The following is a 24521-nucleotide window of genomic DNA, read 5'->3' as shown; positions in this document are numbered from 1 at the left end:
CCAAGCAGATTAAATGTCAAGAGAACCAAGTCTAAACACAACACAAAGCTCTAAAAACTAAAATGATAAACTCAAAACAGGCAAAGACGAGAGAACTGCTACGTACAGGGAACGGGTGAAAACATAGTCTTTGCTCTTCCACTGGGACCCTGAAAACAGTGGAACAACAGCTCTAAGAAGCAGAAATACAGTCACACATTAATAGCTGTCCATCAGTTTTAAGAGTAAGTCTTATAATTCTGCAAAACACACGGGGAAGTGTCCCTTCTCCTCTTGTGATCTAGAACAAGATAACATGGCATTAGAACAGGAATTTCCTTAGAAACGTGAAGAGGCCCAGCAGTAAAACAGAGGCGTTCAAGAAACAGAGGGAAAATGAAGAGATGACGAGTTCTTGGCTTCACTTATCTCTTTTAGTCTGTCGTTCTAGAAAATTAAATGATATACATCTGGATTTGCTTGGCTTATTCAAGAATGTAGGAGAAATTAAATCTTGAAAAAAAGAACCGAAAGACAAAAACAAACTCTCAACCCAGAAGTTTGTATTCAAGAGAAATGCCATTCAAATCTGAGGGTGAAATACAACCATTTTCAAGTGAACAAAAACGGACAGACTCCACCGTCAGCAGGTTGCACTGTAAGAAATGGAAACGCTGTCCTTCGAGCCAAAGGGGAACCAATGCTGCTGATGGAAATGCGGACCGTGAGCGGGGAGCAAAGAACTCCAGCGGTGGTACGCAAGTAGGTACACATAAAAGACGACGCCTGCTCCTCCTGTAATTTAGTTAGAAACAACCGACATACTTAAAGGTTGGGTTTATAACTGTATGTAAAGATATGACAACAAACAAAGCAGGAAACTAACAAGTTTGGACAAATGCAAACCGGTACCAAGTCCTTTTCTTACTGCCAGGGTTACCTGCGCTCCCACAGGCTCCTCTCCCAACCACCACTCAGTAAGAAGGGTTGCCCCACGAAGGTCATTCTTCTGACAGTTATAATCTCCCCACACCTTTTGAAAGTTAGCCCACATTGCACCACATTCAACCACGGTGACAACTTCTGTGGCACTCACAAATAAGTGGATTTGAATTTAAAGGATCGCATGCTCGTGTGTGAGTGCCCGAGGAGGTTAGCTGGGCAAGGCCCCCCCACCCCTCAGTGCCCGTAACACTCTGTACCTCTGTCCCCGACCCCGGTCCTGGAGAGTCCACTTTCCTCTTTTTCCTGGGCCCGATGGCGGCCAGCGCCGTGAGATTGGCGTCGCGCTGCCTCATCTGTGCCAGCTCCTGCTGCTGCATCTTAGTTTTGAAAAGGAAACAAGGGCTGTCATTTCATACACATTTCTCACTCACTACAAAGTAATAAAATACAGACACCAAAGGGTTTTCAGAAATTTTCTAAATTAAAATTTCTTCAATGTTTTGAGTGTTTTTTAACAGTAAGCATATTACACAATCAGGAAAATAATAAAACGATAGATGCTCATCTTAAAAAGCTCAGAAATAGGAACAAATTTTAAAAGTACGGATTAACTGCACCCAAAGAGAGATTACCGTTCATTGAAAGCAGGACACAAACGGTTGGCACTGGAAAATACCGTGGCAAACATTTTAAGTCGCTGCAGAAGTGCTGTGGTATGGAAATACCGTCCCTTTGTTCACCTTTCCCTCTCGTTGGCAGTTTCGGTTGCATGCACATGTGTTTGCAAGCGTGGAGCGAAGATGCATTGACTACGAAAGGCCCCTTACCTCTTTTGCCTTCTGTTTCAACCTTAATTGTTCTGGATCTTCTTGTCTGGACCGAGACTATTTTTCAACGAGATTAAAAAAAAAGAAGTTACGACCTAAACGTTTACCATCTAAGACACGTGTTATCTTATTCTCTATAGAACACCCAGGTCATAACAGAAGGCACATGAAATTTCTGACGTGCTTAAAGCCCAGAGATGAACATCTAGGCTGAGCATCACAGAGAATGGACCTCAAAATGGAGACGCGGTCCCTGACACGCCTGCCCGCTGCAGGGTCTGACCTGACGGGATGAGGACAGGCGCCAGGGCGGCCCAAGGGCTCAGGACTCAGCCGGCTCCTGCCCCACACGCCGTGGCTGCCGAGGCCTCGTGCCCCAGCTCCACTCCCACGCCTGTCCCAAGGCCAGCCCAAAACCGTGAGGGTGTCGTGGGTGCCCAGGACAGGAAGGGGACGGGGGACAGTCCACCAGAGAAGTGCAAGCACTTGCCTTTGCTGCTCGCATTAAGATTTCTCTTTCCTGCTCATCTTTCCTCTGTTTTTCGATTTGGTCAAGCTGCTCGAAAAATTTGAGCTGAGCCCGGACATCACTTGCCTGCTCATATCTGTCATCATCCTACAAAAAAAGTAAAAACCCTGTGTGTCATCACTCTGGGAACCCAGCTGGGCAGTATGTGCACCACCTTCGGGCCAGTTCCCACGCACCACCAGCACCACCGTGCAGACCCAAGCCCACCCTCTCATGTCCGGCCGAACCTGTCGCTGAGGAGCTCTGCACAGCAACACGCTCAGAGAGGGCTCAGGCAAGCTACCCCATGGCTCATTTTATGCACTTTGGGGTTTGATTTTTTTAAAGCAACATCTAAACTTTTTCATAGTAACATAAATGTTAAGCAAAATGGCTCCGTGCTTTCATTTTAACCACTGTTTGGAAGGCGCTGTCACCCAGGGAACGTGAGTGGTGCCTGCCTTGTCACGCCCGCCCACTCCTGCTGCCCTGTGGTGCCCTGCAGAACAGCACTCAGGGCTGGGGGGCAAGGAAGATGCCGCTGTGGGAGGCCGGGACTCCGGTGCAGGTGACCCTCCACGAAAAAAAATGGGGCAATGGAGGAGTCACAGGAGCGGGTCTGGAGCCCCCCGGACCTCAAAGCTGAACAGGTCACCTCCACCTCAGCCCCGGCCGCCCTACCCTTCCTTCCCCAGCCAAGGAGGATGGAGCAGCCGAGAACACCAGGCGGCTCAAAGAAGTGGACTCTTCCCCAAATCTAGTTCTGCGTAAAACTCAGAATGAGCTGACACTTGGGCCGCCCTGTGCCTGGATGTGGGGAGGAGGCCTCAGGCGCGCCACTCGGAGAGCGAGGGCCGGCCCCTCTTCAGGGAAACAGCGCGTTACCTTATAGGAGAAGTTCTTTTGCTGAGCCGTTTCTGATATTTTTTCTACGAGGTTCTGCAGCCTCTGTTGCGTGGCATGTGATACGTAACTCACCACGTCTGGGTGTAACTCCGTTATGCCGTGTTTCTTACCTGGGGGCAGGCAACATGTCAAGTGTTTAAATGGCCCTCTTTCTCATGAGTTTGCTGGGTCCCCCCACCCCCAGCTACTGCTCTACACAGCCTCCGGGCAGCCCAGGAGGCCCCCGGACAGAGGGCCACCACCATCACCACCACGTACAAGGTGTGACATGGGCAAGCCACGTGCGGCGAGCTACTGGCAGAAGCGGCTTGGCCCCGAGCGTCCAAGTCATGGTGCCCAGCAAGCCTGCACATGGACGTGGAGCCCTGGCCGCAGCCAGGAAGCACGGACGCACCTATTTCTAGTATTCGTCTCTGCAACGGCGCTGGGAGGAGGAAGGTCTCGTCCTTACAGGACCGCGTGAGGGTGCCCACGAGCTCTGAGTTTGTGGCTAATATTCTTGCACTTTCTTCCGACAGGTTCACTCCAGCCATCGATGCCACATCGTTAATGTCATCGTCGTCCCTTCAGAAAAGAAGAGGAACAGAGGCTCTAAAGGAAAAGCAGGAGGCACCTTCTGGGGGTCCCGACTTAGGGGGCAATGCACAGAGAGGCAGGGGCGCCCCGGCGGGAAGCACAGCTGATGTCTCCCCCAGGCATGCGTCCTGCCAGTTGCCTCCCCCACTGTGCTGTCACCTGCAGCGGAAGCCTAGGTCTTCTTTGAAACTGAGTCTGGTCTTTGAAAGGAAGACCCGCTGGGGGCTGAAGCGGAACATGAGTCTCTGCATATGGACATGTGTGCAGAGGGTCCCCCCACAGCCAATGCCAAGCTCTCTGCATATGGACAGACGTGTGCAGAGGCTCCCACAGCCAATGCCAAGCTCTCTGCATATGGACAGACGTGTGCAGAGGCCCCCCACAGCCAATGCCAAGCTCTCTGCATATGGACAGACGTGTGCAGAGGCTCCCCACAGCCAATGCCAAGCTCTCTGCATATGGACAGACGTGTGCAGAGGCTCCCCCACAGCCTATGCCAAGCTCTCTGCATATGGACAGACGTGTGCAGAGGCTCCCACAGCCAATGCCAAGCTCTCTGCATATGGACAGACGTGTGCAGAGGCTCCCCACAGCCAATGCCAAGCTCTCTGCATATGGACAGACGTGTGCAGAGGCTCCCACAGCCAATGCCAAGCTCTCTGTATATGGACAGACGTGTGCAGAGGCTCCCACAGCCAATGCCAAGCTCTCTGCATATGGACAGACGTGTGCAGAGGGCTCCCCACAGCCAATGCCAAGCTCTCTGCATATGGACAGACGTGTGCAGAGGCTCCCCACAGCCAATGCCAAGCACAGACAGCAAAGTCCAACGCTCTACCCCTACTCTCACAGAGCTCCTCCACGGGGGCCCTTTCTGAAAGTCAGAGCACTAACTGAACTTGAAGACAATCACAAACTCCCAGGAAAGTGGGAGCGCAGGATGAGGGGCTTCCTTCCTGACTCACTCGAGGGGGAGCAGGCCACCCGACACCCATTCGGGACCACTGCAGTGTGTTCCCTGCGGACACAGGCATTCCCGACAGATCCAGAGTGACTCTGCAGACCAGGCCACCCACCACACTCCACGGCCACCAGCCGCGCTCAGGCCCTCTCATCTGGCTGACTATCCCAGTAGCATCCTCCACAGCAAGAGTCTAATTCGGAATCGTACTGATTTCGCTGCCGTTTCTCTTCAGCCTCCTGGCCTGGACCATTCCGCAGCCCTTCCTGACTCTTGAGCCCCTGACACTTGGTGGGTCACAGGCCAGCTGTTCACAGCACGTCTCTGTTCTCCATCTGACTGACTCCCCTTGTGACAAGACGTACGGATGTGGCCTCATTCGCCACCTCCCACAGGGGCCACGTTTTATGGGCCTCTCACTGAGCTACACTCTGAGCGCCAGCCCCATGGCGGAGCCCCTGCCCAGCTTCCCCACAATCAGGGCGCTCCTGCCTCCCTGTGGTCAGCGATATGTGCGCGTGTGCACCACCGACGTGGCCCGCAGCAGGGAGGCCCCTCCGGGTGACTGCCAGGAGCTCTGACACGTGCCCGTCCACCCCGAGCAGTGCTTTCCAATCTGACGAAAAGGTACGCTAGGCTCGCCTCGCATTCTCCTGACCCCAGCCCAGGAATCCCAGGCGCCCTGGCCACTGCAGGAAAACGGCGTTAGAAGATGAGCTCTGAGCGCCAGGTGTGCTCGCTGCCACGGGCTGTCACTGAATCTCCATGTGCAGTGGACGGCTCTATCTAACCACACTGACCGCGAGCTCACATCGCCGTGCCAGCCCGACACCATGGCAGTTCACTCCAGCGCACTCGCTCTGCGCCTCTAACTCCCCCCCTTTCCCTGCCAGGACGCAGCCGAGGCATGTGCAGCCTTCGCCCACTGACTCCTCTGACCGGAGGTGGACCCGCCCGTCTCCAGCTCCTGCCCCCTCCCAGCCCACCCGGCGCTGGCCTCCCCACCCGGCTTGGGCCACCACAGCTCAGCACTGCCAACGCCCACCCTGCTCCAGCTGCCTAATGGCTTTGGGAAGCAGCATCTGGGAAGGGAAGGGCCAGCGAAAGCCTCCTGAAACACGCCCCCTTTCCTACTGCTTCGTCGTCGTAACGGAAGTTACCACGGCGGCCCTTTCTACTGCCCTGTTCCCAACATGCACGTCCTCAACTGTGACGATGCTCAGACCGGCTGTGCATCCAGAGACCCAAGGGCAGCATTTCTGAAGGTTCTGAACTGGACTTTCTTCAGTGGGAGTGGCATGCTCTCCGATACTGGGCTGTCGCAAAAAAACGGACTTTCCGTTGCTTCACACAGAAGATCAGCTGGTCTGCAGCCCCTTCCTTACCGAAACGAGCCTCCCCCAGGCTCCTTGAGTTTATTTTTCTGTGCAGCAGCTGCCTGGGCTGAGACAGCTGAAAGGGCTTTGGTTCCAGGTAACACGGCAGGTTTCACCACAGGGACTGCAAAACAAGAGACACGGTATGTCCACCAGCGTATGTGTCGTGGGCACTGTGCTCCAACCACGAAGGGGGCCGCTGGGCTTTGCTGAGAGGGACACCGCTCCAGTGCGTGAGGGGCCTGGGGAGGGGTCGCCCCCCTCCCCCACACAGTCACGTTCTTAGGCAAATGAGCTTCCTAACTCGAAAGTGCAGCGCACCTCTCGTCAAGCTAAGTGTGGGAATGACGCCCGACAGCAGTGGTAAATGTACATGTAAGGGTGAAAACCACACTGACGGGTGACGCTGGCGACGCTGAGCTGTACACTTCAAAGGGCTCAGGTGCTACTTTTGTCACGTGTCCAGCACAATAAAAAGGCAGGAGAACAGGACTGCCCACTGCGTGGCCGAGGCGGCCACAGGCCCTCACCTGGCTGCAGCTGGCTGAGCTGGACCTGCTGGGGCGCCGTGAGCACGATGCGGCTGTGAGGCTGCCTGAGGGCCACCATGGGCGTCTGTGTCAGCGCCACCTGCGGGGGCCGGATGAGCGCTCCAGGCTTGGGAGGCTGCTGGATCACCTGCGGCACAGCACACAGCCGTCCTGAGCACAGCCCGCCCGCCCGGAGCTGCTGGCACTCCACCCCAGCCGCCCCCTGCCCTGGCCTGGGGCGGGGCGGCTGCAGCAGGCCCAGCACACCCACCTCAGGCCCCACAACCAAAGCCAACTCTTCAGGGGGGATTTGCTACGGGGACGTCGGGACGTGGACACTGCACGTGGGGCCCTGAGCTCAATGCCTGGAGGGGCAAGCTGAGCTCACGGGAGCAGGTGGAACAGGAGACCTCTCCCCACATTCCAGTGGACGTGCCATGGCTGCCTGGGGCTACAGCTCAAGCTTGTTTCCCCTCCTCCACATTCTAAGAGGCGAGATGGCTTTCGGGGGGATGTTAGATTTCCTACGTCCTGCCCTGAACCTGGCTGTCAAAGGGCCTCTCCTACTGCCCGAACCACACAGCCTGAGCCCCACCCCAGCTGTGTGCCCACTGCTCTGCACTGTCTGGCCCCTCACTCCCGCCACCAAGCACAGGCTCGTCCTGTTTCTGCTCACCGTTTACCTGTCTACCTGTCCACCTGTCCAGACAGCTCATGTGCTCCGATTCCAGCCTAGCTCTCCCAGCCCGCACACAGCGGTGGCTCTATAGGCTGGCAGCACTGGACGCTCCCTGTGCTGGGCCCAGAGGCATTAAGACCCCTTCTAACACCACATGGCTACAGGCCAACAGCCTTGCCCGAAACCTCTGGGTCGGGTGCTTCGGACAAAGGTAACCTGGGGGGTATGTTATGGGACACACAGCGGGGATGTGGCAGTGCCCTGGGATCACACTATTCCTGAAACAAAACCTATGAAAATTCACACTCTACAGGACAATGAAGCCTCAGATGGTTCAGGTCAGGTTCTGCCATAAGCCCAGGGAAGTGCCTCCGGCATTCACACCTCTACAGGCCTCAAGGAATGCCGGGAACGGGTCAGACCTGCGTCCGGCTGCCCCCTGCTACCTCTGCAGACACACGAAGCCACACAGAGCCCGAGACAGCCTGGGTCTAAAAACACCGATGATGTCATCCACTACGCAGGAAGGTCAAACCTTTGGGGAAACTGGCTGCCCAGCAACTTCTCGCTCAGAGAACCCAGCTTTTGCATAAATTAGCCCCAGTGACTGTCAAACAGAGCTGCTCTGTACTTACACGACATGAAAGCAAAGGCCACAACAAATCTCTGCCCCTTGAAAGGAGCGTGGAGACCTGCTCTCACGTGGGCACCTCGGCCCCACGCCACAGACCAGCCTCCCTGCTGCCCAGATCAGCCGGCTGCCTCACCACCACTCGAGGCAGAACAACGCAGGTTTTCACCTAAGCAGGTGAGGGAGCCCAGGGTACACTGGGGTCACCCACTTGGTCACTTTATTATTGTAAAATCCACTCCACAACATGCCATTAAGTGCGAGGGAACCTGCACTGTGTGTTTTTGGTAACTGTCTTTGGAAGAACAAAATCCCTTTGAACATTTTGTAAAAGGCCACCAATATGCCTGTGGAAACAAAGATGCTTTCTCCAGCCTCAGAGCTCAGAAAATTGGACCCAAACTGTCAATAAACGATCAATCAGCAGCTTCAGCTCGTGAGACTCACCAGGGCCCAAGCCTGACTGCAGAGCTGGCACCTACACCCAGATACAGGCTCACCGGCCTGCCTGACGTGTCAACTCCAAGCACACATGGTCAGTTTGCTGCATCTGGGCCCTTGTTCCTAATCAAAGCTGACATCCTGGTAAGAGTCACTACAAACACACAGAGTTTGTGTAAACCACAAACACCTTGAAACGATACAGGTAATGGACATGGTGCGCGAAAGCCAACACGCTTACTACCCTTTACAGAAAAACTGGTTTCAGACTCGTGGGCCTCGGCACTGGGCTAACTACCCAGGCTAAAACCCAGCCTGCTCCTGGCAGGCGCCTCTCCTGAGCCAGGAGGCGGGCAGGCGGGCAGGGGGGGACGCGGGCTCTCGCCTGCATACCAGCGGCGTGGGCTGCCCCTGCTTGCCAACGCCAACCTGTGTGGGCTGCGTGAGGCTGATGACAGGGGGCTGGAGGGCGCTGGTCACGGTGGCCGCCGTCTTCCCGGCCGTGCGCTGGACAGAGCTGCTCAGCACCACAGCCGTGAGCGCGGTGCTGGCCTGCGAGGCGGGCGGCTGCTGCTGCTGGCTCTGCTGGATGAAGGCTGCGGAGTCGGGGGTCAGCTGTCTCAAGGCCGGCAAGCTCCTCTGGGCAGAAAGACATGACGTTGGCGGGCGGTACCGACACCAGGCTCCCTGCTCCCAAACTCAGACACATCCGCCCTGAGCAAAGTTCTCAAGCTAAAGAGCTTAGGCTTCAGGGCCTTAAGGAGATGCCTCTGATGTCAGGTATCCACACACACATACACATGTCCACACACCCAGCACACATACACGTACACACACTCTGATAGACCCGTCACACATACACACACATACATGCACACACGCTCATGCACTCACACTGTCACACACATACATACACACGCTCACACACACACACGTCACCGAGGGAGGATTATTCTCAGTAAGAAAAAGAGGTATTTTTGAAGTGCTCTTAAGACTCTTATGGCCTCAGAGATTATCTGTGGGGTCAATCCGACGCTGGTGAAGCCCTGAGTCCTTGCCTGGGTGAGCGCCCCCACCAGCCGTCACACTCACAGACCACCCTGCGTTTGCCCTGTGCTTAGGACGCGTGACACAGCAGACTGGCCACAGCGTCAGGGGTCTCATAACACCCAGAAAAGCCTCTGAAGAGAAAACTAGACGATCAGTCACAGGGCGCTGTGCTTTCAAACACATCTGTGACAGCCGTGAACCCCACCCCTCCCGCGGGACAAAGCCGCCCCCACGCATGCAGGTGCAGGTGCAGGTGCAGGTGCCAGACGGCTTTACAATTACCTTCAGGAAAGGCACAAGGTAAGGTTGAGGTGAAGAATTAAGTTCCCGGTATAACCTGCTAGTGAAATCTTCTGCTTCGATTTTTCCGTCCTTAAAAATAAAATTCACATTGAAATTCCTCCACGAATAAAAATCCACACACACACATCTCTTCACTCAGCATCACTCTGGTCTCGTATCCCATGATCAGCTGTTCCCTGTGCCAGGTCTGGTGTTGGACAGAGGTGACAGGAAAGTGAACGCGTGGCATGTTTTGGCCGACACTAGCGTCCTAGGTGTGCAGCTGGACCCTCGCCTGGCCCTCCCTCCGGAACCAGCCGGTGGCTGTGCCTGCGCCTGCGCCTGGGTGGCTTACTGCTCTGCCTCTTGTCCCCTTCACTCAGCTGTCACTCAATGCCAGGCACTCTGCTAGGAGGCAGACAAGCCTGAAGGTGGCCTCATAATCACAGTCAGAGCTGCGAGCACAGATGCACGAGGCAGCGCCAATGGGAGCCAGGGACCCCTTCACTCAGACACGACACCACGCACACCACTAAGACCGCGAGCCTCGGGTGGAAGCCCTGACCAGGGAGAACCCTGCTGCGCACGGCGCCCTGGCCCCCGCGTGTCGGAACCTCGCCCAGGGCCCAGTGAGGCCTCACCAGCAAGTGTTGCACCAGCTCCTTCACATTAGCCGCTGTCTCTGTGGACTGTTTACCCGATGATGCCAATTTGATTAACGTAGATAGAAAATTTTTACATTTCTTCACGTTTTCCATAGTTTCCTGCAGTCAAGTTAAAAACATGTAAGTGAAAAAGTCTTAAAAAGCAGATTTTCATCATAGCTTTCGGTTTAACTAAGACATGAATATAAGAAATATATATTTCTTCTCAAACGTCTTTCAAGAAAAGGCAGTAACCGTGCTGGCCTGCTGAGGGGGGTACAAACCAGGACATGTGACCTAGGGGCCACGTGACCACACAAAGCGACAGGCCGGTCCAAGCTTACGCCTCACTCAGCCCGGCAGCTCCTCCTTTAGAAATAAGCTAAGTCAACAGCCCCCCAGCTGAAAAGGGGAGCCTCTAAGATATTCACCATAATGCTGGTTATCAGAAACAAACACTGTCATCTATCTAAATGCACAATAAGAGGAATTCACTTGTGACACTGCTACTAAAGATGGTGAGAAATACAAAGCCATAAAGTATGAGCCCATTAATTCAAAGGTGTATATACATGCAGGGAAACTACTAGAAGGAGAAACAGAAATGGACGCCAGTGCCGCTTCACCAGTCCGCACCTTTGCACAGCCCACGTGCTACTTGTTCAAACACCGCTGCTGGGGCCTTAGCACTGCAGACTCCTGCAGGGCAGGGCCCGAAAAACCCGGGCAGGAACATGGGGCCCTCCCTGCCACCCAGGGGCCTCTGCCCTGAGACACCCCCCCCCCCCGAGGAGCCACGCAGACCGCAAAGCACCCGCATGTCTAGGGCTGCAGCTGCCCCAGGCTGGTGGGTGCTCTGAGGCAGCACGGACGAGACGCACGGCTCCAAACAGCTCTGGGGCTTTGAGAGGAAAGGGAGGTGGTGGCGAGGGGCAGGGTCCGAGGGGTGCAGCGAGGCAGAACTCACCGTGGCAGCCGTGGAGGTGGTGCTGGCTCCTGGGACTGTTCGCTGAGGTGTCCCCGTCTGAACAGCCGTTGCCGTCCCAAGTGAGGGTGTCTGGGCAGTGCCACCCAGAACAAGCTGAGGCTGCAAGAGTCCAAAACACAGGGTGAACAGAGGCTACGGGGAGATGGCCTGCACCCCCTGCAGTGGCAGGGCCCCACGAGCCAGTGTGTGCGGGGGGGGGGGGGGGGGACAGGCACCACGGGCGGGGCCCTCGGGACCCACCACAGATGGCCTGAGCGCGCAGGCCTGACACCGGAGGGGGCAATGAAGCCAATGGCTGGAAAGAACCTGCTGGTCACAAGTCCATCCTAAAAGTCACACGATGACCAGTACAAGTCATCTTTTAATAACCAAACCGGATCCCATCAGAAAGTAAAAGCACCAAACAGAGAAACTACAGCTGAAAACGCCACCGTCTGGTCTGTACAGAGAGCCTGGTGACAAGAGGCCAGGACTTCACCTGTGGTCCGCCCTCATGCAAGGTGGCACCACGATGACAGGGGTGGGGTCCCAAGCCTTTCCTCGCTCTCCAAGAGTGAGTCTGATCAAGGAACATCACAAAAGAGGGTTTTCGGAGCAACGGGAGAAACGGATGGGAGTGGGTTAGCAGGAGGGCCACCTGCTGAACAAACGACCAGCCAGATGTCAGACACCTGGGGCAGTTCACCTGCTGCCTCAGTCAGGCTCCCGCCGTTTCTGCTCCACAGCAAGGTCACGACGCAGACACGTACTGGTTTTTCTTAATCAGTCTTTTTGCAAGTTATAAATCTAGCTTTCAACCTTTTCTCTCCAATCTTTTAAACATTCCTTTCTCGCAACCGCAAAGTAGGGGCAGCGCCACCCCCGAGCCTGACTGGAGCGGGCACCCCCCGTAAGCCGCAGCCACAGCCTGCACCGCCCCTTCCGGGCGCTCAGGTGCCCCAGGGATGCCAGGCTGCAGTGAGCCGGAGGAGGTCACGGCTTGTTCTTTATAATGTGTGTCTTCTTTAATTGTAACATTCTCTATAACAGTTACTCTTGTAAATAGAAAATATCAAATACACCCTCAAAGGAAAAGGAAGAGCAAACCGAGCCCCATCTCTCCGCCGGGGCAGAGCCGCGGGGCAGAGCCGCGGGGCAGAGCCGTGCAGGGCGCTCCTCACCCTCTGGGAGTTTCCCTCACCTGGAAATCTGTTCCCACACATTCTCCTGCTGGCCCGACAAATACACACTTCACCTGGACGACAAGACGTGCATCTATGGGATACATTTACCTTCCACTGACTCTGAGGCAAAGCCGACCGTGAGCTGCACTGTCACCTTCCACTGCAAGTGGAATTCGGACGGGACTGCCCGCCACACTGAAGCCTGCAGCCCAGGGACATCCTGGTCACCTGGGCTCGCCCCCGACACACACAGAGGACGTCGGCTCTGGCTCATTCACTGGGGCCGAGCTGCTCTTCCCCCGGCTTTAATTCAAACACTGCCCCCCACTGTAGACGCGGAGGGTGAATGAAGACGAGATCCCGTCGGGGGAAGGAGCCGGTGCTGGGCTGCTCCGGGGCCCTCTGCCCACCAGCTGTCCCAGCCACCTCACTGGGAAGCCGTGCAGTGCTGCAGTGGGGACACACACAGCTCAGCAACACATCAGAGCACAGCCTGGCCCACGCAGCTGCCCGAGAAAACGTGGCCAACACTGTAAAACCTGCATTTATGATGGATGCTCACAACACCTCAACCACAGGAACAGCTCTGGCTGCTCCGGCCTGGCTTCCAGAGCAGGCCGCTTCTCTGACGGGGTCTCCTTCTCCGCAAAGGAAGGGGCCGGCCGAGCCGGGACACGGGCCCCTCCTGGGCTTTCCCGCCCAGAGGCTGAGCTGTCAGGAGCACCCAACCGGCCAAGAGACATCAGCATCTGCTCCCATCCCACAGCTCACACACTGTTTAAAACTCCAACAACCAAACACACACACCAGCTCCACCAGGGGCTCATTACTGGAGAGGACACGGCCGCAGGTGGCCGCGCCGGCTGAGTGCGAGCAAGTCCGGAAGTCCACACATGTCACTCATCAATGCCTCAGCAGGAAAAGGGTGAGAGCCACACAAACTAATGCCCATCAACAGTAAGGTCTGGAACGGATGTTCAGACAAGAACTGCTGTCACCATCAGGACACTCGGGGTGACAGGTACACACACACGATCAAGTATTCATAGATACCATTTTTAATTAGACTTCTGGCATAGCAGGAAGCTTTAAAAGGTGCCGCTGGTGCTAAATCTCATGAGGCTTTACAGAAAAGGAACCCTGACCTACTCTGCGTTGGCAGAGAAAACACACTTTCTTCAAGAGAACCTTCCTGCCAGCTCACAGCTTCGCGCCCCACCCCCAAACTCGGGAGGCCGTGTCTGTATCCCGGACGCAGCGCCGAGCCGCGGCTCACCTGCACTCCGGGCGAGCGCTGTACCGCCGTGGGGGGCTGTACCGCCGTCTGGGCCTGAGACACTTGCTTAATTATGGTCGTTGGGGTCACCTGCCGTGCAATAATAGGGGTCCCAGGTGCCTGGAAAACAAGTGAGAGTCAGCTAAAGGAGCGACAAGTGAAAGTAATTCCCTGCCGCCCAGTGTGCCCCAAAACCAATCCTTTCATAGAGAACTGTATACTCAAGTGAGTCTACAGTTTAGTCACAATTTTCAGTGAGGCCACCCTAAGTCTGAACCTTTCTTACCAAAGTAAAAGGGTAGGACTGAAGTCTTCATATACTGGAATAAAAATACCATTAACTTCTATGTCAAAGTCTACCAAACCTGGTCTTTAAAGAATGCCGTGTGTCTGGGAAATCGGACCCCGTGGGGATTTCTTGTAATCTTGTTGACAAGCACTAAAAAAGTGATGAAGGCAGTAAGAAGCACGTGTCCCCTGGACCTAAAGACCGGGCACAGTGCTGCAGAAGAGGGGAGTAAAGGAGACAGCGGTCCAGGTGGCCCACTGACACCTTCGTCCCGATGGAAAGAGGGCTTGAGTCCTGAGCAAGGTGACGTTGAAGTTGGTTTGAAAGGAAACTGACAGCAAAACGCTGACAGCCAGATGGTGACACGCACAAGCGGCAGCTGAAGCGAAAGCACAAACACCTTACTTACATCTGCATCGCACTGAACAGACCGCTGTGGACCTCGGAAACTCTGTTCTGAGCTGTTTCAGATGCTCAGTAAAGGGGGTCCTCTGTGAGGCCCCCAGCACAGATGTGCCCCCACCTGCAGTGCAGGGGCACCAACGCCAGAGGGAACTCAGCTGACGTCACAGGAGAAAGGCGTTTTCAAGAGCTTTCTAGTCTCCACTTTAGTTACTAAACAGCCAACTCGTTCAGCACAGCAGAATGACAGCACCGGACACAAAAGCATCAGCAAACAGAGCAGGGACAGGGAACGTGCTGGCACGTGCCCACAGGAGATTGTGACATGGACCAGGAACGCCGAACACTGGGGAGGGCGAGTCCCAGCACGTTGCTTCCCCATCAGAACCTGTCCGCCTGCCATAATCTCAGGGGTCAGGGCAGTAACCCCTCAAGGCTTAAAAATACCTGTGTGTGGGTGGGGGGGGGTACTATTTCACATAATCTTATAAAGTTCTTCCGTGCCTCCCTGACAATAATAGCTAACACTTACTCAGTGTTTACTCTGCTCCACTATTCTTAGCACTGGAAGTCTTAACTCAGTCCTTGTACAGCCCTGCGAGATAAGCACTGGTCGAATCTCCACTTTGCAGAAGAGGAAACGGGGATATAGGAAGGTGAAGTCCCGGGCGAGAAGGGCAGGGGCCAAGAGGAGTGTCAGGGCGCGTGGCCCAGGAGCCGGCTCCTCCAAGCAGGGCCACCCGTGACGCCAGCAGCAGCCACCCCGTGGAGGATGGCGGGACGCGTGCCAGACGGCCCAAGCGGGCACGGTGGGGCGCACGCATGCACTCACCTGTACGGTGGAGATCTGGACAGGAGGGGCACTTGTGGGGGTTGCAGGGCGGGGCGCCATGGTGGTCTGAGGCTGGGCCTGGGCGTGGGCCTGGGCCTGCATCTGGGCCAAGGCCTGCTGAGGAATCATTAACAACTGCCCATTCTCGCTGCGCACGAGGACCATACCTGGGGGACAAAGGACACCTGGCATCAGGAACGCACCCACCCCCGAGCCCAGGAAGCACCAGTCTCCCAGGGGAGCCTGGCGGCTCTGACAAGAGAGGAGGACGAGTGGTAACACACAGGTCGCTGGGCAGTCAGTAAGGAGGGTGCTGTGGTGCACGCACGCACAAGCCAGCGAAGATGGCATGCAGGACAAGGAACGTGAAAGGTGTTCTTCATGGAATTCAAATAGCACTTGAGCCTCCCTTTTGTAAGCCAGGCAGCAGAGCTTCTGCATGCCACCCTGCCTGCCCCACGGCCGCCCCACGCTGGCCTGCAGGGCCACGCACCCACTCTCCAGACGAGGAAGCCGGCGCGGGCGGCCCAGGGCCTGCGGGAGCTCACACCACCGCTGGCTGCCTGGGGCTGCGGCCTGGGGAGCGGTCGTGCCTGGAGCCTCAGGCCCTGGAGCGAGTCCCTCCGGCTGCCCCCACTCCCCTTCTCCTGTGCACACAGGCGGCCTGGGACCAGGGGAGACAGCAGTCCCCACAGCCACCGCCTGGTGTCCTGTGAGGCGCCACGCAAACATTCCTTCCAGGAACCTGGCTCCAGGGAGTGTGGGGGCAGCTCTGTGCCCACGGCTAAGTGAGGACACCCCTACACAGGCGCAAGCAGGGAGAGCCACTCACTGCACGGTGCCTGAGCTAAGTCACTGCAGAGCAAACCCATCAGGCACGTTTGGCACTAATTTTAGCTTCAAAACCCAGCAACCAGTTATAGCACAGATTCCATTACAAACAGTAACACAACTGTCTGACTTCACATTTAATTTTCCGCAACGAGTCAGTGACGGCACTGGAGAGGAGACCCACAGATGCATCCTCTTCCGTCGCCACACCCACTCGGCCGCCAAGCCTCCGCCCTCCCCTCAGGAGACCTGGAAATGGTCCTCATGGGAAGAGAGGCAAGGCTGGGGACCGCCTGGGAGCCAGCACTTCCCTCCTGGGCAGACAGGAGCTGGAGCTCTCAGGAGCCTGTGAGCGCCTGGGGCCCGGCCCAGCCAACCCCCATCAGACAGCAAGAAACAACAGGCCTCTCCAACCACATTTACGCTCATTAAGAGAGCTTCCCTCCAACACATCCCTTGTAAAATAAACCACTCTGAAATTTTTAAAAAACGAAACAAAACCCAAAACCAGACTACTGCAAACAACACTCCGCTGACATCTCCCCAACCCCAGGAGCTTGCTCATGCAGACAAGAGAAGGGCCTGGAAGGCTCGTCCAGATCCCACGTTGAGCCCCGTCCAGATATGTGCGCAATGCCCAGGAAAGGCTTGGAGGGCGAGGGGGCGGCTCGAGCTGCCGTGCAGCCAGCAGATTTGAGTACGGGACATTGGGGGACTGCACAGTCACCATCAGGTAGGTCCACACTTGTGCTGAGCACCCCAAAAGAGAAAACTTGATAAACACCCCCAATGTCATCCTCCCAAACCCACCATTCATTACACTCACTCATCTGCCCATGTGGAGACCCCCCTGCTGCTTCCTCAGGAATTTTGGAACCGATAGTCACCACTGGCAGGACAAGTAGCCAAAGGAGGTGTAGCAGTGCCTACGGGGTCACACCCCAGTGTCACACTTGTTAAAATGGCAGTCAATGTATATACTTTAGTTATCGGATGCTCTGTTGATTAGAAAGTTACATCTACAGAAAATTAAAGGAATACCTAAACAAATATTCATGAAATTGCAATGCAGTTAAAATGCTGAAGTAAAAGTGTAAGAAAATAGATACTGTTCAATGTGCAACATGCCTGTGGTTACAACAAAAGTCTGGGAAGGAATCCCAAGTCCTGCCACAAGTGACCGTGTGACTTCAAGCAGGGAACTCAGCCTCTGACAGCACTGAAAACATCTGGAGTGGGTACGTAAATGGATATGCAAGAGAAAGGACAAACTGCCTGGACGCTACGTGGGCGGCTTTAGAAACGGGTGCTTTACCTGTGCTTTAACCTGACAGCGACATCACACGGCTCCACATGGCTCCTTAGGCGGAGCGGAAGTTTGTTTGCCCACGTGCTAAACACTGTACCGGGGGCGGAGCCTTCCTCTGGGCTTCCCGGGTTACAATGTATCACAGTCACGGTTTCCAACAGAAAGAAAAGTCAGACACACGTGATAGCCTGGGGAGCATCAGAACACCAACAGCTGCATCAAATGCCATGTTTTAATGACATTATCACAGCTCTGGATCTTGTAAACTCTGGTTATAATCACTCATTTCGAACAGATGCATGCAAAGGCAAAGAGACATAACTTTGTCTCAATGTAACAAACAAGTTTTGGATAATAGGTCATGAAGAAGTAATCTCCAGCATTTGCAGCCATGGCCTAGGGAGGTCCATCCATCCCGACTCCATCAAGGAAGGAACCATGCAGGTGTGGTCCACTCCCCACCGTACAGACAGGGCACCCGGCCAGGGGTGAGTGATTCCTCCGTGAGTGCCCAGAAGCCGTGCAGGCATACCCCAGTGCCTTCCCACACCACACACACCCTGGCTGCTTCACGGGGAGAGCTGCATATACCATGGGCCATATTCATCCACCCTTAAATCAGGGAAGGAGAAGGTCAAACTTGACACAGTAAACACAACTTCCATTCCAAAGGCCCCTCAAACACGCCTTCCCGCAACGTGGTCACTCCCCACAGGCAGTGACCAGGTAAAGCCAAGAGTTGCGGACGTGGGCTTTGCCTCCTGACCAGGCCACACCTGCACCCGGGCCGCCCACCTGCACTGGCAGCAGAGGCCCTCACCCCACACCCCGCTGCACCCCTGCTTTCATCATCTCCCTCCTCCTCCGCTCAGGCCACGTAAAACCCAAACCAGCCAATTCGCACAAGCAAGTACCATGATGCATCCGGATGAAGGGGACGACTTAGGTCTTCTTTTTCAATAATTTTAATATTTCTTGGTACAGAAACAAGAGTTCATGACAGAAAACCTGAGGACTGTGGAGACACACGAGGAGAACAGAAATCTCCTGGAGCCCACCGCCTTTAGGTAACAGGACCGTATAGGTCTTTCTTTCCACTCTGTCCTACTGGCATGTGTATGATCTAAGCATTTTGATAACTATGAAGAAAACGGAGGTCATTGTGTTGTCTGGTTTTGTACTCTCTTATTTCTTGTATCATAAGCATTTCTAAGTCATTAAACATTCTTCTAAAACATAATATTCAATGGCCAAATAATATTTCATTCAAAATGTATTTACAATTTCCTTATGTGGAGACGTAGGCTAGTTTCTATTTTTCGTTACTGTGAAAACTCAGGCTTTAAAATTACACTGCGCAATACAAAACCTTCCCCCAGCAGTCTGAAGGCCAGGACCGAGCCTCACGTGCTCGCACGCACACGACCCTGACCACCACCTGTCTGGGAGGCCGGGGTGCCCAACTAGGGCAGGAAGCGGTATATGCAGCAGGCAGCCCAAGGCTTACCGGGGGACCTCGTGCCCCCATCTCAGCGCAAGCACAACCACCCGTTCCTAAAGACTGAATGAGCCCTCCCTTCCCTCAAGCACTAGAGTTCGAGATAACCTCAAGTGTCCTTACCCAGTCAGTCTTTCTGAACGCTCTCAGCCAACCTATTACTGTACCGTAACACGCGTGGGGGTCAGCCCAAGCTGCACGCCACAGGAAACGGGCATTTGGGGACTTGCTTGGGAACCTCCGCCTGGAACGCATCACTTCTGGGGAACGCACTTCAGCAAAAGCTCTGGAAGGCCGGCTGGGAGCTGTGGGCTCCGCGCCCCGACCTTACCTATGACAGCCCCTCACAAACACTTTTCTCACCCACGCAGTTTAGAGGCTCCCTCAGGCGTGGAAGGGCATGTCACCCGGGAGAATGGCCCAAACAGACCCCTGCCTTTCCCCTCACCTCCACGAGGGTCCCTACTGCTGTCAGCTGCGGACGGCGCTGCAAGTCTGCAAAGGCAATGACGAAAAGGCAAAGCCCTCCCCAACCAAACACGTGCAAAAGGAAAGTCCCCGAACCCGACGCTGACAATGAAGACGCCAGACTCAGAACCGGAGACGCACCAGGCGCAGTCTGCAAACAGCAGAAACCTCATTTCTGAGGCCACTCCACACGCGCGTCCTAAGTGCACCGAGGGGGGCTTCCCAGAGGAGGAGGTCCCCGCAACAGGAGCAGAAGGAGCAGCAGACTTCCGAGCCAAGAGCCCAGGACAACAGCCACCTTCAGACCACAAAATCCTTCCCACCGGCTGTGCCTTCTTTATCTCTGTCTTCAGAACAGGATAAAATGTATCTGGCAAATACGTTTCTGCATCGGGTTACTAAAAACTACTAACTTCACCTTCACAAATGTCTAAGTCACAGATTCATGAAGTGTTGGTAACGCGTCACACACGGGGCACACAGTGGTGGGTACAACGTTGTCTTCTGATGCGGAAGAGAGACCGTGATTGGGACGTGCCCCCCCAGTGGCTGCGGCCCCCTCACCCTCCACCGCGATGGGCCTGCCAGGGCATGCGACCCACCTGCTCATGCAGAAACCCCGGCACCCTCCAACTGGTAAAGTCAGGTGGGCGGGCGTCTGAACCATGCGTGTCACTGCTCGTGAACGACGGTGGTGCAGACACCTCCCCACAGTGTGGGGCTCGGTGCCTCCACTCCTGCGGCTGCGGCTCCCTGAGGCGCTGGACAGAGAAGTGGACCCAACGCCCTGGACCCCCAGGACAGGGTCCACTCTGTGGCCCGCACCCGCTCACTGAAAGCACTCGGGGTAACCACGGTGGAAAGCCACGGGATTCTCGTGCCACCAGGGCTGCTTTGGGCCCCAGTGCACCCCAAATTCTCCTTAAGTGCAAGTTAACTTTGAATGACTAACATACTTGGGTAAGATTAAGGCATTATTATGCGCAAATGTACTTACGTGTAATACACAATTCACGTGCATGAGTGTGAGTGTGCGCGTGAAGCCAGGTGTGCGGGAAGCAGAGCTGTGACCAGCTATGACCCAAGGCCCCGATACCCACCCCCGGGCGACGCACAGGCAGGACACCGAGGCCGTGAGGTGCTCTGCCTGACTCTGAGCACGTGTCACAAAGGTACGGCCTGCAAACACCAATCCGTGCCAGCTACAGACTAAATCACATCGCGAAATCTGTCATGAACAGGGGAATCTAGGGAGAGTGCCCAGGTGTTCACTGCAGTCGTCTTTTCTGGAAGGTTGAAATTTCTCAAAAATCAAAGAGGCGGGAAATGCGTTGCTATCTAGAGAAGCAAATGCAGGTGAAATGAGTGGTTTGGGGGACGGAGCAGGGGAGGGCATGAGCAGGCAAACAGCAGGCCCGTACCCCAACTTCAGTGGGGCTTGAGTATGAGGCCTCAGTGGTGAGAACCCTGCTGTCTTTTACCCCCAGGGCCTCACACCCAACAGACACACATGTCCTCAGTCATCGTCCTGGGCACCGCTCCTGGCCTCCAGGCAGACTGTCTAAGAGAGATACGGGCATAAACCAGATTAGGTGGCCAGGGGCTGAACAAGAGGAGAGAACAGAGCATTATGGGGCCCATGGAGGTGAGGGAGTGCGCACAGGAAAGCGGAGCTGGCCAGGCAGAGGGCGAGTGACCCATGGAAGGAAGGCGCCAGTGCACACGGGTACCCAGCAGGCAGTGAGAGGCGATGCGGCCACAGCCCCGAGTCGTGGTGGGTGAGAGGAAATTCCCGTCCACATCTCCAAGAGCCCAGAGGCAGCGGCCTGAATGCCCATTAGTGCGTCAACTGGCCAGGCTGTCAAGTCCCTTCAACTGAACAGATGCAGGAAACGGCATTAATGCCACAGATGCTACGTCACCAGAAAACTACACAACATGGCTTTTTTGCATGAAAGTCTAGTACTAACATAGATTTGCTTTATGGTATAAGTAGTCACATAATTTAAAACAGCCCTGAAATGTTAAAATGATTTTCCAGTCATGTAATAATACCAGCAATATAAACTCCCCTGCTAGCAATGTGTATTACGACTTTTTCTTATAATCACATTCTGTGGCCCTTTATGTCCTGGCTCCATGAGGGGTGGGCTGGAGTAAGCCTCCTGGTGGGGGGGCACCAGGAGCCACCCCGAACACTCCCCTATCACCTCGGGAGGCGCGAGCACAACCATCTTCATAGAAAAGAACCCGAGTTAGTCAATAGCATAACTGTCTTTTTATCTGATGTTCAGAGAAAAGTATTTCAAACCACACCCCTCAGGCCAGCTGCAAACAAGACCAACCAGGGTAAGGCAAACAGCCAAGAAAAATAAAGTAAGAGACTAGTGTCAACCTGGCTGATGCCAACATAAAGAATTATTTATTCTTCTGTACTGTCAATGCTTTCAAATCCTAAAGACTGAAAAGGGTATCTGAGATATCTAATTAAAACAAAACACCTAAAAGCCCCAAGATGGACAGCTCCCTCCTGTCTTCCTCTGGCCTTCAGGTCGGGTGTCCCACCCCACACCTGCCAACCGTTACCCACGCAAACACCAGTGCTGCAGTCGGAGCACAGGGTAGCCTGAGACTCAGGACCCTACACGTCACCTACATCTCATTTCAGGGACAACATTTCAGACCCTACGATGCAACTCAGGGTAACAGTGGCTCAAAGCAGAGCAACCCCTACAGTTACTTAGGTGCTGTGTTCAAGATGTTTAAGACCCTCGCTGACGTGTCCACACAAGTGAACACACACATGCACGCACACACACATGCACGCACACACACATGCACACACACACATGCACGCACACACACATGCATGCTCACACACATGCACGCACGCACACATGCACGCACACACATGCACGCACGCACATGCACGCACGCACACACATGCACGCATGCACACATGCACGCGCGCACACATGCACGCTCACACACATGCACGCGCACACACATGCACGCGCACACACATGCATGCACCACCAGAGAATGAAAATGAGAATGGGCGGAGGGGTCTTGGCTTACATCAAACATTTCCATAAAGACTGACATTTTGCAAGGAACATGTTTAGAGTACAATTTCTGAAAACTCACTGATTAGACTGAAAAAGAAAAACCACATGAGCGTCTCAATACATGAAGAAAGGCATCTGACAAAATCACACATTCATTCATGATAAAAATTCTCACCAACTAGAAACAGAAGAAAATTCCTCAACCTAATACAAGGCACCTATGAAAACCCCCAGTTAACATCAGACATTAATGGAAAAAAACAGACTACAACCCCCTCATCGAAAACGAGGCAAAAACACCCTTTCTCGTTGCTTTTTTCAACACTGCACTGGAGGTTCCAGACAGTGCAGCACAGCGAGAGCAAGAGGTAAGAGGCATGCAGATGAGAAAGGAAGTAAAAACCTCTTCTTATTGCAGACAACATGCTTGTCTTTATAGAAAATCCTAAGAAACCTACACGATCGCTACAAGAACTAATAAATGAATTAAAAGCAAGGTCACAGGATACAAAGTCAATAGTTAAAAGCGACTGTATTTCTAAATGTGAGCAACAAATAACTGGAAATTGCAATTTTTAAAAGTACTATTTACATAACGTAAAACTATGAATATTTAAGGATATGTGTAACAAAACATGTTAATGACGTAAATACTAAAAAATATCACACGATACTGCCAGAAATTTTGAAAGACCTAAATAAATGGAGAAGTATACCATGTTCATGGATCAGAAAACTCAATATTGTTAAGACATCAATTATCATAAATCTGATTTGCAGATTCAACACAATCCCAGGAAAGATATCAGAAGACTTTTTTTTTTTTTTTTTGGAGAAATTGACGAGCTGATTCTAGAACTTATATGGAAATGCAAAGGACCCAAATAGCCCCAAACACTTTCGAAGAAGAGCAGTTACGAGAATTCAGGCTGCCTAAGCCAAGCCTTACTCTCCTGGAGATGCACTAAACAGAGTGTTCTGGTGCCCAGAGACAGATGGTATCAACTGGGGGGACAGGATACAGTCCAGAAACAAAGCCCACATGTACAAGGTCAACTGATTTTCAATAAAAGAGGCAGGAGAATTCAACAGAGACAGGAAGATCTTTTCAACAAATGGGGCCAGAACTACTGGATTTCCTACAGGGAAAAAAAAAATACATCTCAACCCCTACCTTACAACTACCCCAAAATTACCTCAAATTGGATTGAGTGCGAGCTAAAACCATAAAAATTCTAGGAGAAAACCTGAGAGAAAATCCTTGTGCCTCGGGTTAGGCAAAAATTTCTTTGATGAGATAAAACAGGAACTCTGGGAAAAAAAAGATAAACTGGACTTTATTAAAATTGAGAAGTTGGGGGCGGATGGGTGGCTCAGCTGGTTAGAGCGTGAGCTCTGGGCAACATGGCTACGAGTTCGATTCCCACATGGGCCAGCGAGCTGCACTCTCCGCAACTATAATGAAGTCAATGAGTTGCCGCTGAGCTTCTGAAGGGGCAGCCGATGGCTCAGTTGGTTGGAGCACGTCCTCTCAACCACAAGGTTGCCAGTTCGACTCCCTTCGACTCCCGCAAGGGATGCTAGCCACAGTAACCGGACCTGGAGCTGAGCTGCGCCCTCCACAACTAAGGTTGAAAGGACAACAACTTGACTTGGAAAAGTCCTGGAGGTACACATTGTTCCCCAATAAAGTCCTGTTCCCCTCCCCCAATAAAATCTTAAAAAAAAAAAAAACTGAGAAGTTGCTCTTTGAAATACATTGTTAGGTAAATGAAAAGGCAAACATAGATTAAGAGAAAATATTTATAAAACAATTCTGTCTGATGAAGGATTTGTATCTAGAATACATTTTTGAAATTCTTACCAAATCAATAACAACAAAACAAACAACCCAATTAAAAACCACAGGCAGAAAATTTGAATAGACACTTTACAAAAGATATGCAAATGAAAAATAAGCACATGAAAAGATACTCATCACTCCTCATTGGGGAAATGCAAACTGAAACCTCAATGCGATGACAGCATTACACACCAACAAAAATGGCTAAAATTCAAAAGA

General features: G+C 53.6%; 1 protein-coding gene across 1 annotated transcript in view; it reads right to left on the bottom strand.

Moving 5' to 3' along the window:
- The window catches only part of TAF4 (TATA-box binding protein associated factor 4), a 62667-nt gene that overhangs the window by 13947 nt on the left and 24199 nt on the right, over positions 1–24521 (bottom strand). The window contains 13 exon segments of the mRNA XM_074318206.1: positions 1182–1301; positions 1752–1808; positions 2242–2367; positions 3145–3275; positions 3560–3729; positions 6088–6202; positions 6609–6756; positions 8753–8998; positions 9692–9781; positions 10333–10455; positions 11303–11422; positions 13763–13882; positions 15286–15452. Of these exon segments, the coding sequence (XP_074174307.1) occupies positions 1182–1301; positions 1752–1808; positions 2242–2367; positions 3145–3275; positions 3560–3729; positions 6088–6202; positions 6609–6756; positions 8753–8998; positions 9692–9781; positions 10333–10455; positions 11303–11422; positions 13763–13882; positions 15286–15452 (1733 nt within the window).

Source organism: Rhinolophus sinicus, linkage group LG13 (assembly GCF_036562045.2).
Source record: "Rhinolophus sinicus isolate RSC01 linkage group LG13, ASM3656204v1, whole genome shotgun sequence".
In the NCBI taxonomy this organism is placed as follows: Eukaryota; Metazoa; Chordata; class Mammalia; order Chiroptera; family Rhinolophidae; genus Rhinolophus; species Rhinolophus sinicus.
The sequence above is the reverse complement of the archived record's forward strand: the minus strand, read 5'-3'. Positions and strand labels throughout refer to the sequence as shown.